Source organism: Meriones unguiculatus, assembly GCF_030254825.1.
Source record: "Meriones unguiculatus strain TT.TT164.6M chromosome 13 unlocalized genomic scaffold, Bangor_MerUng_6.1 Chr13_unordered_Scaffold_34, whole genome shotgun sequence".
NCBI classification, from domain to species: Eukaryota; Metazoa; Chordata; class Mammalia; order Rodentia; family Muridae; genus Meriones; species Meriones unguiculatus.
Window position 1 is genome coordinate 3,598,400 of NW_026843646.1, and position 18,202 is coordinate 3,616,601.

Sequence of the window (18,202 nt, forward strand, 5' to 3'; positions counted from 1 at the left end):
CTCTCTTTTATATGGTAGTATAACTTACTTTTTTTCTTTCACTGCCTTACTTAGGAAACTCTACTTCTTCATTTAATCTGCAAGCTTCATGAAACACCTTTTCTTTAGTTACTATTTTTTTTTACATTTTTGTAAAGATTAATTTTTACATTAGGTTTACAGTGTTTTGACTACATGTTTGTGTATGTACCACTTGTGTGCATGGTTCCTTCACAGGCCACTGGAAGACACCCTAGAATTGGTGGTACATATTATTGAAACCTAAAGCTAGCTACTAGGACTTGAATCAGGTTCCTCCACAAGATCAGTAAGTAGTCATAACATATCAGTCATTTCTCAAGGCCCTAGAACACTATTTTACACAGGTTTATTTATTTTTATTTCATGCCTTGAGTGCTTACCTTCTTGTATATGTGTGAATTCCCAGATGTGCTGGTGCCCAAAGATGCCAGAGCTACACATGGTTCGAAGGCTACCCAATGGGCACTGATAACTAATATTAGCTTTTATTCAAAGGAATCGTTGTGCCTAAATGCCTGGACATCTACCTATCCCCCAAAGAGACACTTTAACAGTAGGAGTGCATACAAACAAACTTGTTACAATTTTTAAGTGAGTGTGAAATAAAATCATTTCAAAATAAAAGGACATGTAACTGTTATCTATATTCCTAGTGAACACATTAGTAACTCTTCCATATCCTGATGCTTCTATGAACAGAAAGATTATCAGCACCTATATATTTAGCAGTCATTTAACTCAGACAAGTGACAATGCACAGAAATAAAAAAATATTACTAGATGCAGTTTAATTTCTGAGGTTTTAGGAGCCATTCCATGATGTTCCTAAGTTGTCCAGGGCTTATTCACAAAAGCTTCAAATGTCACAGGAAATGTCATGGCGTAAGACCTCGAAGTTTCTGAATTTGATAAAGAATTTCTGAAAAGAAAATGACTGACTATACTCATCACTTTATCCCTATGTGTTTAGAACAAAATGGAAAAACTATCAAATTTTGCTGACTGTATACTTTGCCATTGAGGAGATCAATAAGGACAAACAATTGCTTCCTAATATAACCATGGGTTTCCATGTCTACAATTCCTTTAATTCCAACAAAAGAACACTGGAGGGCCCTCTGATGTTCTTGTCTGGAAGGAGTGATTATATCCCTAGTTACAAATGCAAAACAAAGCAGAAAGCTCTAGGAATCATTTCAGGAACCAGGCCGGAATTTTCTGCTGCTATTGGAACACTTTTGGAGCTCTACAAAGTCCCACAAGTAAGTTAGGAAAGTATTTTTGTTCACAGTCACATAGAAACCTGACCAAAAGAAAACAAACAATTGTTTACTTTTGCAGATTTTAAAAGCAGTGAATGAATTACCTTAGTATGGCAATGATTAGTAGGGGAAAGAGTGTGGTGAAAAGCATGAGCAGTACATTCTGATAATTTCGAAGCAGATAACTTAATAGTATTCATGATTCTATCTCTAAATGCTGGCAAGAAGTTCTGTGAATACTGAGGCTGTATTTGCTCACAAGTCAAATTCTACAACACCTAAGTGCCAAATCTAGCATATAAACATCTGATAATACATTGAATGGTCAATATCTGACATAAGAAAATACAAAGTACAGGACATGTTATTAAATTTGCAACAATCCTCCAGTGAAAAATTTTCAAGGAATTTTTATGATATCATTCAGGATAATACACCTCAGAGAGCAAAGAATATCTACATAGGTATACTCCCACTACTGAGTATTTCCAGCCTATACTGAAGCAAAGCATCCATCAGAAGGCATTAGTATAAACAGAGAAAACATTGGGTGAGCGTAAGGGTAGGAAATAATCAAGATCACAAACCCCACAGTGTGGCTCTGATTGTTATCACTTAGTTAAAGAATACATATTTGAAGAATGAACCCATTTCCTCTCTTAGGGTGATGTCCCCAAATATATAGAACATCAAAATCATTTTTTTTTCTTTTGCTTCTTCAGGTCACATATGGACCTTTTAATGCTGAGCTAAGTGACAAAGTTATATTCCCATCCCTTTATCAGATGTCTCCTAAAGAGAGAGGCCTAACCCATGGAATTATCTCTTTATTACTATACTTTGGCTGGAACTGGGTGGGGCTTTTTGTGGTTGATGATCTGAATGGAAAAGAGTTTCTCTATCACCTGAAAGCAGAGATGGCAACAGAAGATATCTGTGTGGCTTTTACACAAAAAATCCCTGCTTATTGGAAGCTAGGGTTAAAATATGTTGCTGATTTGGTGGACCTGAACCAACATACGCAAGTGAATGTGCAGGTATTCTATGGTGATATAGATGCCTTGCTAATATTCTGCCTTGATAATAGAATATTTTTAGCCAGAGGGAAAGTGTGGTTCATGGCAAAGCAACACTTAATACATTTAGATTCTGCAGCAGATGAGTATTATTTAATATACTTTTTCAGAGGAAGTGTATCATTTTCAAAGAAAAGAACTATCCCTGGTTTCAAGAACTTTCTTGAGGATCTTACACCCTCCAGATACCAAGGAGATTTTTATTTCTCTAAATTCTGGATTGATAATTTTCTTTGTTCACTTCCTTCTTTACCATGTAAATCTCTTAATCCCTGCCCAGCGAATATTTCCCTAAAGATTAATCACAAAAAAATTGATCTGATGACCATTTCTGAGTCTAGCTATTCCATATGGAATGCAGTGTATTCCATGGCCCATGCCCTCCATAAAGTGCTGTTGAACCAAACTGAAATGGGATCTACAGAAGACAGAAACACAGACTGGCTTTTACCATTGCAGGTAAGCCTCACTCATATGCAAGGGAAGCTCAGGATCTAACATTATCACTAAGTAATTACTGTGGTCAAGCCATTAAAACATTTTCATCTTATAATTAAAAGTATAAGTCAAAATGGAAAGGCTTCTGTCATGGTGTATGTGTATATGTCTGTAATTATCTTATATGATTTTGGGACTGAAAGCACTGACTTGAAGACAGTAAGTTTGACTGTCTTTTAACAAATGCTTTCATAGTGTGAGATGAAATTCTGTAACATACAAATGTAATCCATGTAAAGATAAAGCAAGTTTAATATTAAAATTTATGTGCTTTCATGGAATATGTCAAGTTCCATGAGGTATAGACATAGTGACCACATCCAAAGCTGCTTTTTCACATAAAATGAAATTTAGGTTAATAACACAAGACCATAAGAAGAACCTTCGTGGAAAATAAATTGCCTATTCTAGAGTCATGAGTAACTGAAAAGTAATTGCTTGTACAATTTTTTTATTCTTAATTGCTTAAAATGAAGTTAAAACCTAACAGTGCTTCCATCTTAAATGTTAGAGCATAAACCAGTTAATAAGCTAAGACTATATCTCCATGCATTAGAGATAAATGTATGTGTTTGGGTTTTAAACCAACAAGATATAAACAGGAATCATCCACACACATACGAGCCTTGATGATCACCTTCAAATAGGGTATCATAAAGAAGACTGTTGATCAAGTAAATTTAACTTTAAATTCTATCAAAGACAGATGAACAAAAAATAAATTCTGAATGTATAGTGTACGATGTAATCTTGAGTATTATGGAAAACAATAATATTTAACATAGACATTGTCACTGTTTCTGAACAAGATCTACCAGAGATGTGATATTAGGTAAGTTTGTATAACCCTTCTCTAGATAACAGAGTACCTAAGCAACAGTTCTATAATATAAGTAGGAATTAGGTAACATAATATTGAATATCATAAGTTGAAGTATTAACCTGTTTAATTTGTTAAATATGGAATTAAATCATTCTGGGGGCATGATTCAGCATTTAAAAGCATGTGATTCTCATACAAGGTCCCTGAGTTTGGTTGTCAGCACACATATGGTGGCTCACAACTGTCTTTAATTTCAGCTCCATGGAATCTAACACACTCTTTTGCTTTCTGCAGGCATCAGATATGCACTTTGTGTATATATATACATTCTTGTAGGCAATAAACAAAAACAAAAATAGCACATATGTAGGGGGCCTGAACTGTCTCAGTGTTCAGAAGTACTTCATGCTCTTGAAAAGACCCACAATTCCTATTATCTAGATAGAAGCTTTCAACTATCTGTAACTCCACTTCTGGGGTTCCAGCACCTTCTTCTGGCCTCCAGAGGCACCAGACACATTTGTAGGGCATATTGTACCACATAGTGTTCATATCAAAGCTGAAAGTCAAATGTTGTAACAGAAAACAAATCAAAGAAAAATGAAGGCAGGTAATGGGTCTCTTTTCAGTTTCCTGAATTATAACTGACATAAACTTTGTACAGATTTAATGTACATTTTAAATGAATCTGGAGTTTTGCATAAACTCTTAATAATATTATCTCATTGTAATCTTATATATATGTATACCAATTTTCCTAATTGAAATACACACATATTAATTGTGTGGCATCAGAAAGGACATATCTTAATAAATATGAATCCATTGATTTTCTCCAAAAAAATTTATATTTTCTAATTAGAAATATTTTGCTGGTGCTGGGGAAAGTTACAGGGCCTTGTTCTCTCTACGAACATGCTCCACATTTTCCATACCTTAGATACATTTCTCCTTGTGTTCAGTAGCTCTTATATTACTTTCATGGGGAGAACTGTTCATCTCACTAAAACAAGCTTGGGGGGACACCTAAACAAACTAAGCCTCTTAAAAAACAAAGCCATGTTAGAGAGAGAGAGAGAGAAAGAGAGAGAGAGAGAGAGAGAGAGAGAATGGATTTCTCTTAAAGGTCATCAAACTGTATTTGTATGGGCCACTCATATCAAATGATGTCTCTCTTCAGCTGCATCCATTTCTGAGTAAAATTAAAGTGACAAATGCTGCTGGAGATGAAATAAGCTTCGATGAGAACAAGAAAATTATGGAAACGTATGATATACAAAATTTTGTGGAACATACTCAGCACATTTCATTACTACTTAAAGTGGGAGAGTTTGTTTTCAAGAGTCCACAAGATCAAGGCTTTTTCATCAATGAAGTTCTGATTAAATGGCCAAGCAACTTCAATCAGGTCTGGAAGTTTTCAATATTTAATTTGTAGAGAATATTTGTAAAGGATTACTAAAATTAATTGTGTGATGTCTTTTAGATATTTTTAAATAAATGTTTTTAAATTTCAGTTCACTTTCTTTACATCCCCCAAAATGGTTTCTCTTGCCTCACCTCTCAGCTTCCCCTCTCCTCCTTTTCCTCTCTCCTACTCTCTTTCCCCCAGAAAAAAAAAAGATCTCCCCTCCCACCATATCAACCCTCTCCAACACATCAAGTCACATCATAACTGACCATATCTCATCCACTGAGGCCAGTTCAAGCCAGCCTGCCAGGGGAAAGTGCTCCAAAATGAGGCAATAGAGTTCATGTTTGAAACAGCCTCCACCCCTCCAACTACATTTTCCAGGCTACAAATATGAAGAACAAACTACTCATTGGCCAACTATGTGCAGAGGGCCAATGCCCAGACCATACATGCTCCTTAGTTGATGTATCAGTCTCTGTAAACACCCATGATTCTTAGTTAGTTGTCTCTGTTAGTCTTATTTTGGAGTTCCTGTCCCTTCCAGGGCCTTCCAACACTTCCACAAAATGGATAGAACTCCACCCCATGCTTGTCCCAGTATCATCAACCAACTACAGGGTGGAGCCTCCCAGAAACCTGTTCTGTAAGACTCTCTACTGTTGTGGTGTGTCTCAGGTTGGGTCAATTATTATTTGGAGTTTTCCCTCAATTTTTATTCCTGCACTTCCTGTAGGCAGGGTAAGTTTTGGATCAAAGGTTTTGTTAATGGGTTGATTTCCCCTCACTCCACTAGTCCTGCCTGGCCAAAAGGTGGTCACTTCAGGCTTCACGTCTCTCCGTGTTAGGGGTCTCAGTTATAGGAACACCCACATCCTCCCACCGACCTCCATCTTGACAAATATATTACCTTAGTTTCCCTTCTTGTTCCCAGCCCTAGAACCTCCCACTGACATTGTCCCTACATCTAATCCCAACTCTTGTTTCTCTCCCAATTACATCTCTTATCCAGTCCCTCCTCTTTATCCACTTCTGCTGTCTAATCTATGTCCCCTTCTGAATGACATTCCAACACTCTCCCTTAGACCTTCCTTCTTACTTATCTTCTTCGTGTCTGTGGATTGTTGCCGGAGCCCGCCAGCAGAGTTGAACGGTTCTTGAGTTGGGAGTGAGGATTAAAATTAAAAAACTAACACACAACACACATGGGCCTTTTCCAAGAGGCTCCAGTGGAGATATTAGACTCGACCAGCCAGCAGCCTGACTTTATTGCAGAGAGCTTTTAAGCCAGAGTAAAAACAGCTCAGAAAAATGGGTTAAATTTATGAGGTGAAACAATAGGTGTGATTTTGAAAAGCTCTCCCACCTGCTGTCACAAACAAAGGGAGATGGACTTGCAAATTCTTCCCTGGCTTCAGTGAAGGCCTGGTAAAAGCAGTCTTCCTGTTGAGATTTAAATATCAAAGCAGCTACCAGAGCAATGGCTTCCAACAGATCGTGGTAGGTTTATCCTGTACTATAGGTCTAATATCCTCTTGTAAGTGAATATATACCACATGTGTCTTTCCTCTTCTGGATTACCTCACTCAGGATGATCTTTTCTAGTTCCCACCATTTGCCTGCAAATTTCATGATTTCCTTGTTTTTAACAGCTGTGTACAGTTCCATCGTGTAAATGTAGCACAATCTCTTTACCCACTCTTTGGCTGAGGGACATCTAAATTGTTTCCAGTTTCTGGTTATTAAAAATATACCCTGTATAAACATAGCTGAGCAAATGTCCTTGTTGTATGGTAGAACATATTTTGGGTAAATGCCCAGGAGTGGTATATCAGGGTCTTGAGGTAGAACTATTCCCAGTTTTCTGAGAAATTGCCCGCTTGATTTCCAGAGAGGTGTGTAAATTTCCACACCCATCAGCAACGCAGGAGTGTTCCCCTTTCTCCACATCCTTGCCAGCATGTGTTATCACATGAGTTTTTGATCTTAGCCATTCTGACAGGAGTAAAATTGAATCTTAAAGTCATTTTGATTTGCAATTCTCTGATGGGTAAAGACATTGAGAATTTAAGTGCTCCTCAGCCATTTGTGATTCCTGCTGTGAATTCTCAGTTTACCTTTGTACCTCATGTTTTAATTGGATTATTTGATATGCTGATGTTTGATTTCTTAAGTTCATTGTGTATTTTGGATATCAGCCCTCTCTGTGATGTAGGGTTGGTAAAGATCTTTTCCCAATCTGTAAGCTGCTGTTTTGTTCTTTGATTTCTTTGGTTTACAGAAGCTTTATAGTTTCATGAGATCCCACTTATTAATTGTTGATCTCAGAGCTTGTTCTATTGTCATTCTATTGTCTGCTATGCTAATGAGTTCCAGGCTTTTCCTCCATTTTATCTTCTAATAGATTTAGAGTCTGGTTTTACTTCAATGTCTTTGATCCACTTGGACTTGAGTATGTGCAGGATGATACATACAGGTCTATTTGCATTTTCTACATGCAGACATCTAGTTAGACCTTCAATTTGGTTCGGCTGATCAACCTGTCTGTTTCTCTGCCAATACCATGCAGGTTTTATTTCTATTACTATGTAGTATAGCTTGAATCAGGAATGTTGATACTGCCAGAAGTTTTTATTATACAGAATGTTTTTGGCTATCCTGGGTCTTTTATTTTTCCATATGAAGTTAATGGTTGAACTTTCCAGGTCTGTAAAGAACTGTGTTGGAATTTAATGGGAATTGCATTTAATCTGAGGATGGCTTTTGGCAGGATGACCATTTTTAGTATGTTAATCCTAACAATCTATGATCATGGGAGTTCTTTCCATCTTCCAAAATCTTCAGTTTATTATTTCAAAGACTTGAAGTTCTTGTCATACAGGTCTTTCAATTGCTTGGTTGGTGTTATCCCAAGATATTTTATAGTATTTGTGGCTCTTTGTGAAGTGTGTGTGTGTGTTCACCTACTTTCTTTCTCAGCCTTATTGTTGCTTGTGTACAGAAAGTCTATTGAATTTTTTGAAATAATTTTATATCCAGACACTTCACTGAAATTGTTTAGTAGCAGTAGGAGTTCACTGGTAGAATCTTGGGGGTCACTTATCATCTTCAAAGAATGATACTTTCAGTTCTTCTCTTCTTGTTTTATATCCCTTTGATCTCTTGTTTTATCACTCTAGGTAGAAATTGAAGCACTGTATTGAAGAGATATGGTGCAATTGGCAGCCTGGTCTTGTCCCTAATTTTAGCAGGAATGCTTGAAGTTTTTGTGCATTTAACTTGATGTTGGTTATTGGCTTGCTGTATATTGCCTTTATTGTGTTTAGGTATGTGTCTTGCCTCCCTGATTGTATGATATCTCTTTGAAAATTTAAAATTATTATTATATTCTATATTCTTAGCTCTATTGTGATTGTGAGCTTGTGTGTGACTGAGCACATGTACTTGTTAGGGCCACACTCAACACTGGTTATCTTCCTCTGTTGCTCTCCCTTTTATTTTTAAACCGGTTATCTCTCTGAAACCTATGCTTATGGTCTTGCTGTATTCAGTGGAAAGCATATCCTTGAATTTCTCACTGTCTTCATGACCACAAAATTTCTATTACAGGAATATATTCTACACCCAACTTTTCTTTCAATCCCTTCAGGATGATCAGTTCAGGTATTCATGTTCATGTGACAAGAATGTTAAATGCTAAATCATCTCTTCAGTCCAATTTGATTATTTTCAGAAATAAACCACTACTTAACTACTTCCTGCAGATTCAATTAGATGAAGTAAATTCAAATGTGTGTTCATTCATGCTGCAGTTAATGAATGAGTGTTCATGGTTATATAGGTGTGTAGGTGTGTGGTTTATGTGTACATACACATGCATACAAATGTATGTACATATTGACATATTTATTATACATGCATGATCATGCTCAAGCGTCCTTCCATTTATACAACTCATACTCAAGCATCTCAATAATTTTGCACATTTGTGAATTACCGTGAACAGAAAATAAACTATGGATTTTGATAGAACACTTTTCTGTAACAAATGTATATGAGCTGCCAGATATGTGTGCCAAGAACTGAACTTATATTTCTCTGCAAGAAAAGTATGAGCTCTTAACTGCTGAGCCAGTTATCCAGAAGGATATTCCTGTTAATATATTAAAATTTATGAGATAGAAAATGAATCCAAATAAAGGCAAAAAAGAGGTCTAAGAATAGATAGAAATGTTTGTTCCTGTCCTACACAATTTTTAACATATAACAAACTAAAGTTGTGCTAGTTTAGTAGTTAATGTGATTAACTAATGTGCAACTGGTGAAAATCCTATGTAACAGTGTAACTAATATTTAAAAAGAAAGAAGTATTCCTAGCATTGGGAATTAAAGGTAAAAGTCACAGTAATAGATCATAATTCACCAATGGCCAAACCATCTTTCATGAGAAAAGTAAACTTCCTTTTGCAGCTGAATCAGAGTGCATGGGTATTACTACATGATTGGAAATGTAAAGGTAGAAATAGATGAGGAAAGATGGACTGGGTTTCTGTCTGACAATCCAACTGTTTCATAATTCATATGAAAAATGAGTTCTGGCTTGCTGCCTCACAGGAGAAAATATATGGACATTGTACACATTTCACAAAGGCTAGGAAGAAGTGAGTCACAGATTAGTCACCATAAAAGGATGTTGAACATTTAGCATTGGAAAGTGTGCTAACTTCAAATTTCCATTCTACACTCTTGTATTAAACACTCTGATTTCCTCATAAACACATAGAATTTCCATAAGATATATGAATTTAAGTTATTTAGCCTAAATTATTTTAAATTAATGTACAATATTACTACCAGTTTTTCTGTGTTTCCCTCAGACTCCTCAATCTGTATGTTCACAGAGCTGTGGTCCAGGATTCTTGAAAGTTCCACAAGAAGAGAGACCTATCTGCTGTTTTTCTTGTGTATTTTGTCCAGAGCAGCACATTTCCAACCAGACAGGTATAAAAATAATATCTTTTCTCAAAGATATATATTATATGTTATATGTTAATATCTTACATGCTTGGGAATGTAGAATCAGAAAGCTAAGAAGTGACCATGGTATCATAATGTAGTGCTCTTCTCTATGTCTCTTTCACTCATCCCTGAATCCATTAGTAACCACTGCTGATTCCACACGATGTGTGAAGGTTTGAGTGGCAGTTCTCTTGCTATTGTGTCAAAATCAACCTACTTAAAAATTCTTCCTTTTGGTTCATGAAATGGCCATCTCAACTCTTCCAGTGATACTTGCTTTAGGCTACCCATTGAATGTGAGATATCCAGTTGTTCAAGATTGAATTATATTTCTGTAATAAACAAATGTAATGATCAGTGCCTGAAAGTAACTCCGGGAAAAGTAGATGTGTAATTGTTTCCTCAATACACAAGAAATGGAACTGCATTTAAAACACTTAAAAGTTGACATTTCAAGTACCAACAATAGCAGAAAAAGCCAGTCTTCATAAATGAAAGTATGGCTGCCTGTTTAAGGTTATTGTCATCCATGTGATAACATATACATGTAACATCACATGGAATGAGCAATTAGTATTTATGAATAAAAAGACAAAGACACAAATACAACATTTAATGAGAAAGAGTCCATGAATTTGAGAGACACTAAATATAAGGTGGGTCCAGGAGAAGGTCTGGAAAGAAGAACAAAGAGGTATAGTGAGGTAAAGGTGTTATTTTAAAAATGAAAAATTTTATTAAAAAAATAAAAAGTCATAAGGAAGAAGCATTATTATAATGATGAGAATCTATTATTATTTATTAAACTAAAAAAGGCCAACCCTTAGGCAATTTTATAAGGCTTGTCTATGCTGTTGATTTTCTCAAAGAAATCAAAAAATGGTTTTGTTGGCTCTTTGAATCATTTTGGTTTTAGTATATTGATTTTAGCACTGAGTTTGATTATTTCCAGCCATCTACTCCTCTTCAGTGTGTCTATATCTTTTTTATTTACTTAGGGGAGATAGGCCTATTTAATTTATTTACTTGATCTTGATTTCACTTTGGCAAGTGGAATCTATCAAGAAAATTGTGCATTCTATATAAAGTTTTTGTAAAGTATAGGCTTTTGAAGTACCACTTAAAGATTCTTTTTTATTTCCTTTGTGTCTGTCCTTATGTCCCCTTTTCATTTTCAACTTTGTTCATTTCAGTACTGTCTTTCTGCCTTTTGTTACTTTGTTTCAGGGCTTGTCTATGCTGTTGATTCTCTCAAAGAAGTAAAAAAATGGTTTTGTTGGCTCTTTTAATCACTTTGGTTTTAGTATATTGATTTTAGCACTGAGATTGATTATTTCCAGCCATCTACTCCTCTTCAGTGTGTCTATATCTTTTTTGTTGTTTTGTTTCTAGGTCTTTCAGGTGTGACCTTAGATTGCTTGTATGAGATGTCTCAAATTTCCTTAAGAAGCACCGAGTGCTATCAACTTTCTTGTAAGCACTGCTTTCATTGTGTCCCATACGTTTGGGCATGTTGTGTCTTCATTTTCATTGAATTATAGAAAATCTTTGATTACTTTATTTCTTTGATTGCCCTGACCCTCAGGGCTTCAATGGGGTTCCTAAGGTGGATAGATTGGAAGGAATGGGGGGAAAAGGAACAAGAGAAGCAAGAAATGAAAGCCAAGTCTGTTCATCTGATCAAGGCTTCTGTTTATTAAAAATTTTTACCCAACTTATATAGGGAGAAGGCAGGAAAGGGGGAAGGTTAATCTACTGCTGCAGGAAATAGGAAGAGTGCTTTCATGGGTTAAATATTGTACCTGCAAGATACCATAAGGATGTTCTCTTAAGATATCTTACAGATGCTCTAACAAAGGATGTCCTCACAAGGCACTTCTCTATACAAGTTTCACAGTACAAACACAGACTAATGATTACACGAGTGATTCAGAGTGGGTGTATGATTTTTTTCAATTACATATCCAGCGTTACAAGTTCAGTTGCAATTAAAAAAATACAAAAGGAACAGATATTATTGTTAGCTCAATAACTTTACTTTAAGGAATCCAAAGGATGTCTCCTTAAAAGAAAACACATTTACTATATTACAGCCTGCTTTTAGGCTGGCAGTGTTTGCAGAATGATTGCAGTCTGATTGCAGTCCAGAGATACAGAAAATACATGAACTTGTCTTTTATGAATAGGAAATAATAATAAACAACTCCTTTTACTAAATGTATCATCATCTATGCTATAAATTAGATTTAGTCTATTTTAGTCAATTCTTATTTATTAAATTTTATTTCATCAGGAATGTATGCTCCATTGCCTCATATCTTTAAACAACATTTACAGGGAGTTCTCAGCCTATAATAAAAGAAATATAAATTTTAACACAAATCTCTTGGCTTCTCAGGGTTTGCATATTGTCTTTGTTTACCCTGCACCAATATACTGTTTAGGGGCATATAGCCCAAGAAAACTCCTGAAATGATGGCCTCATCTCTCTATCTGTTTGTCTGTGCTTAATGATCTCCAGGGCCTATAGAAGATTTCCAAACAGTGGACAGATATAGTTAAGTTTAGGCTTTTCATAAAAAAGACTCAAACATAACTTTTGTGTAGGAAAAACAAACAAACAAACAAACAGAAATTGAATCATATTGCAGAAAGTCCCCTGTAATACAACACATGGAAAAAGAGTTAGATATAGAATAACAGTGATCCTAACAATCTGGGATTGTGTCAAGCAACTGTGCTGGCTTCATGACTCTCAACAATTTCAGTGAATATGGCTGTGTCATTCTCCCTTTTTGATTTAATATTTATAGATTTATGGCACTATTATATGACATGTAGGTCATTTTTCAGTCTTCAGAATATTACTGAAAGAACAAGACTGAAAATTAGAACAATTCCCAGGATTATTTTGGAATTAATAATGAAATATTGAGTCCTGTCCTGAGTCAAAGGATGTCAAAGACTATAGAAATTTATTTGCAACTTCCACATCTGAGATAGGTACTAGTTGATCTGAGCAGATAGCTGCTCTTTGTTGATGCAAGTGTTGTATATTTACTGCCAAATCAGAATTGCTCCATAGTCTATGGAGGTCAGATATAACTTATTCCCATGTTACCTTAGAAAAATTATATAGAAGTGGGGTAACAAATATCCATTAAAACTGTGAGTAACAAGAAAATTGAGAAGAACCCACAATGGCACAATGGTGGAATTAATGAAGTATATTTTTATACATGGAAGTGATCAAAGTACTTTGTATTGTATACATACTTAGAAACTCACAGTATATAAAAAAGCATTTGAAGGATTGCTTGACAGTGTTACTGCATCTGAATATGCAGTAATATATATTTCACTGCCCTAGAGAAATTGATAAATTCTTCAGCAGAAAGTTTATTGTTAATTAAAGAAGATAAAGAGTAAAAATGGGAATTATAAAGATTTCCTTCCTTGGCAGTATCAGAAAGCAGAATATGCCAGGCTACACTTATCAATGGAAAGCACTCTCATGAATTAAATGTGCAATGACTAAATAATTGTAAAAGCTTAAATGTTGATTCACTTCCTCCCCTCAGATCAGCAGGTGTGTATCCCTTGCTCAAGTCAAGAGTACCCAAACCCTGAGAGAAACTATTGCCTGCACAAGAGATTGACCTTCTTGTCCTTTGAAGATCCTCTGGGCATGGCTCTAGCCTGCACAGCTCTATGCTTCTCTGTCAGCACAACTGCAGTTTTGGGGATCTTTCTTAAACACCGAGAATCACCCATTGTTAAGGCCAATAACCGGACTCTCAGCTACATCCTGCTCATCTCCATCCTCCTCTGTTTCCTCTGCTCTTTTTTCTTCATTGGCCATCCAAACACAACCTCCTGCATACTGCAACAAATAACATTTGCACTTGTGTTTACCTTGGCTATTTCCACCGTTTTGGCAAAAACTATAACTGTAATTCTGGCCTTTAGAGTCATGAAACCAGGGAGAACAATGAGAAGATTCTTTGTCTCAGGTGTCTATAATGCTGTCATTCCCATCTGTGTCCTGATCCAACTTATTCTCTGTGGAGTCTGGCTGGGAACCTCACCTCCCTATATTGACACAGATGCACACTCTGAAAATGCTCAAGTCATCATTTTATGCAACAAGGGCTCAGTAACTGTTTTCTACTGTGTGCTGGCCTACTTAGGGTCCCTGGCCCTAGGCAGTTTCACTGTGGCTTTTCTGGTGAGGAACCTGCCTGACACATTCAATGAGGCCAAGTTCCTGACATTCAGCATGCTGGTGTTCTGCAGTGTCTGGGTCACCTTCATCCCTGTCTACCAGAGCACCAAGGGCAAAGCCATGGTGGCTGTGGAAGTCTTCTCCATCTTGGCCTCCAGTGCAGGACTTCTGGGATGCATCTTTTTCCCTAAGTGCTACATTATTCTCTTAAGACCTGATATGAACTCTTTGAGATGTATTAAAAACAAAAAAATAGCAAATAAAAATTGATCGTTTTGATGTATTAGTTTTCTAATAAACCCATTAGTATACTAAAATTAAATTATTTACATACTTTTAAGTAACCTTTTTCTGAAATGTATATTTAAACAAAAATAAGAGCTCCTCACTTTGTCTCACAATCACAGACATTCTATTTCAGAATAGAAGCTGCTGCTGAAATAATTTTAGTAAGATAGTCATGTTACTTATTAATTTGTGGACAATATTAAAAATGTAATTACATGATAGTAATTTAGATAAACAGTGCATGAACTAAATACTTGTTTTATTTCTTATTTTTGGGAGTATAACAGGGCTTTTGGTGGTATTTGAGATTCTTCTATAGAACAGGCATGAAAATAGATCTCTGGAAAGGGGGAGGGTCTTTTAAACAGTTTAGCCATTCCAAAAATCAGAGTAGAGAATTTTCTAAAAGAAAAAAAAATAAATCTACTACCTGGCCCTGCTCTCCTTTCCTAGATTCAGCACCCCACTCTAGAAATACTTGCTCAGTCACCTTCATTGCTATTGTGTTCACAATAGGTAGGAAATGGAAAATTATAAATATGTTTAACATGATAAATATCATACACATAATTAGTTGTAAGTAGAAAAATTATAATTTAGGTAACCCATATCCAGAAGACAAATATCTCTCATTCTCTATACTGGGGCATCTAGATCCCGTGTTTCAGATGTGAGTATCACCATGTAGAAACAAGAAAAAATGTTGGGCAAGCAATAAAATGGCAGGTACAATTGATCTGATTGGGATAATGTGGGGAAGGTCCCCTAATTATCAAGGTGGATAAATATGAAAGAAGGAAGCATAACAAATAACAGTAAATATTTGTGAAAGGTTTTTAAGCAATCATACTGGGAATTTATTTACATAAAATCCCTATAATACATGTAAGTCCATGCATGAATATGTTACATGTTACAACCTAAATATTTTTAATAATGAACACAGATAAGTATAGTTCACCACTGTCAGAAGAAGCTTTTCTTTGCAACAGCAATCATGATTGAAAAACACAACCAATCACAAGGCAGAATTCTGGAGAACACTCACACCTGATAAATCTACAAAACAATTCCCAGATCTAAGGCTCAGAGATTATGCAGAACAGATGATGAAAAATTATATAAGGCAGAGGATCAGAGTATGTTCTGGTAGTGTGTCTCCTAATAATACCAGAAGCTACACCCATAAGATGAACCAATATTAAAAAAAAAGAAAAAGAAAAAAAGGCTTACCAATGTACCTGCACAAACATGAAGTGAAAAATGGAAAACGCCAATAGGCATGCAAAAGTGGTCCAGGAAGAAACCGTTGTCTTTAATCCTATGTAAAAAAAATATATATGTAGGGAACTAATAAAAGCTGAGAGTGTGAGAAAAAAAATCTTTCCAGGAAAGAGCATAAAATCAGTTAGTTATTCAACACCAAACAATCAACCCTGAAAACATACAGGGGACCCAGAAATATCCTGAAAAGCCCTTTCCAGTTGCCACATTGCACACAGAGTTTCCCCTGGTTCCCGGTGTCATGTAAATGTCCCCATCCTTCACCACTGGCTGTCTTCAGGATCCAAAGCTTTCAGGGATTCGGGATTCCTGATGCCATCGCCCTGCCTATCTGCTTCCGGAAGTAAACAGGCCCGGATGCTGGAAGTCTCATTTGTGCGAAGGAAAAATGTGCCCTTTGATTTCTCCTGATCTGACATAGTCCGGCTGGTCCCTGGTCCCTGGAGAAGGGATTCTGGGGTCTCTGCCCCCCTTTTTTAGTCATTTTGACTCTCCCAGTCAAAACAGAGCTGGTCTCTGGAAGGCAAAAAGGCACTCACACAGATAATAAATCTGTTTTAAAGATTTAAAAAAAAAGCTGGAGGCTGGAAAGATGGTTCAAAGGTTAACAGAGCTGACTGCTCTTCCAAAGGTCCTGAGTTCAATTCCCAGCAACCACATGGTGGCTCACAACCATCTATAATGAGATCTGGTGCCTTCTTATAGTGCACAGGCATAATGCTGGAGAATGAATGAATGAATCTAAAAAAATAAAGAAACAAATCACCGGACTCAGTGTCTCATGCCTGTCATCCCAAAAGCCAGGGGGCTCTCTGAAGCATAGAATCCCTCTCTCTTCCCTAGGTGCCTGGTTCTATCCCCACGGATCACAGCGTCATCTGTCAAGGGATGTGGTGCCCTCTCGTGGCAAGCATGTGTCACTTAATAACGAGCTTTACATAGATGCTGTAATTAATTTAATACTATGTATTTATTTCAATTTAATAAGAACAGAGCAAGGAGTGTCTCCAGAGCCGGCCTCCTCCTCGAGTCCTGTGGGGTTGGAACTCAGGAGGATTCTATGCTAGATCAAAACAGGGCCTGGGAACCACCTAACTTGAGTCAACCCTCTTCTGCTCTCCCAAACGTGATGGTAAGATTCTATTGCTGAGAACAACACCTCCGTTCATTGGACACAGAGAATCCCAGCTGGCACCTACCTAGAACCTTCACCTCCTTTGGACTACTGTTCATGATACTGGAACATTCACTGAGTGCCACCGGAAGAGAAAGGTCCACACCAACCCAGCCATGCAGCCTTTGCTCTCTAATGGTGACATGCCTACAAGATTTACTGGTGCACTTGTTGTACAAACATCATGGAAGTGACCAACTAATATCTGGTTGGGTTTCAGGAGGCCCACGCCATGAGAAGGAACCTCGATCCAATACTGCTTGGGTACCCAGGAGCCTGAGTCTACACATGCCAGGAATATAAGAGAAATCTAAATGCTACAGTTACTCTAAAGGAGAACAGCCATAGTCACAGATCTGTGCCTTCTTTGGACATCATTGGGAACTTCCTCCTGCAGCAGATGGGAACAAATAAAGAGGCCCATGTCCAGTCGACCTGCAGAGAGAGAGAAAGGCCTTGAACCATCCCACCCTAAATGAGATGTCTCCAGCAAACTCTCACCCCTAAGGGCTCAAGGTACTCTTGTGTCTAGAGTGTAAGTGCCAGAGGGGATGAAGGACAGGAGGGTAACAATGCCTTGTAAACACTTCAGGACCAACACACATAAGAATGCACCCTGACCCACAAGCTAGCTTTTCTGTCACTTTCCCCGTTCAGGGCTACCTCACCAGGCCACAGGGGAAGAGGATGCTCTCAGTCCTGATGTGACTTGATATGCTGACATGGGTGGACTTGGGGTTGGCGGATCCCATTCTCTGAGGAGCCAGGTGAGGGGTGATAGGGGAAACAGGGAGGGTAGGCCTGGGAAGAGAGGAGGAAGGGGTCTACGACAGGGATGTAAAATGAATAAATAAAAATAAAAATTAAGGGAGCTGGAGTGATGGCACAAAGCTTAAGAGCACCAGCTGTTCTTTCAAAGGTTTGGAGTTCGATTCCCAGCATCCACGTGGCAGCTCATAATCATCTATAGTAAGACTTGGCGACTTCCTCTGGCATGCAGACAGAATACTGTACAAATAATAAACAAATCTTCTATAATAAAAAGAACTACACCACGAATCATAAATAAAGTTTCACTCCAAAAAGAACACTCTTTATCTCTTTAAATACTACTACTACTA

The 18,202-nt window shown here is 37.0% G+C and overlaps 1 protein-coding gene across 1 annotated transcript; it reads left to right on the top strand.

Annotated features, from left to right (window-relative positions):
* Positions 1–9,974: 9,974 nt before the first annotated feature.
* Positions 9,975–14,563, top strand: LOC132650929 (vomeronasal type-2 receptor 116-like; the record flags this gene model as incomplete). Its single annotated transcript, XM_060376251.1, has 2 exons — positions 9,975–10,092; positions 13,692–14,563. Coding segments are annotated over 2 exons (990 nt in total), but the record flags the coding sequence as incomplete, so codon positions are not given.
* Positions 14,564–18,202: the final 3,639 nt, after the last annotated feature.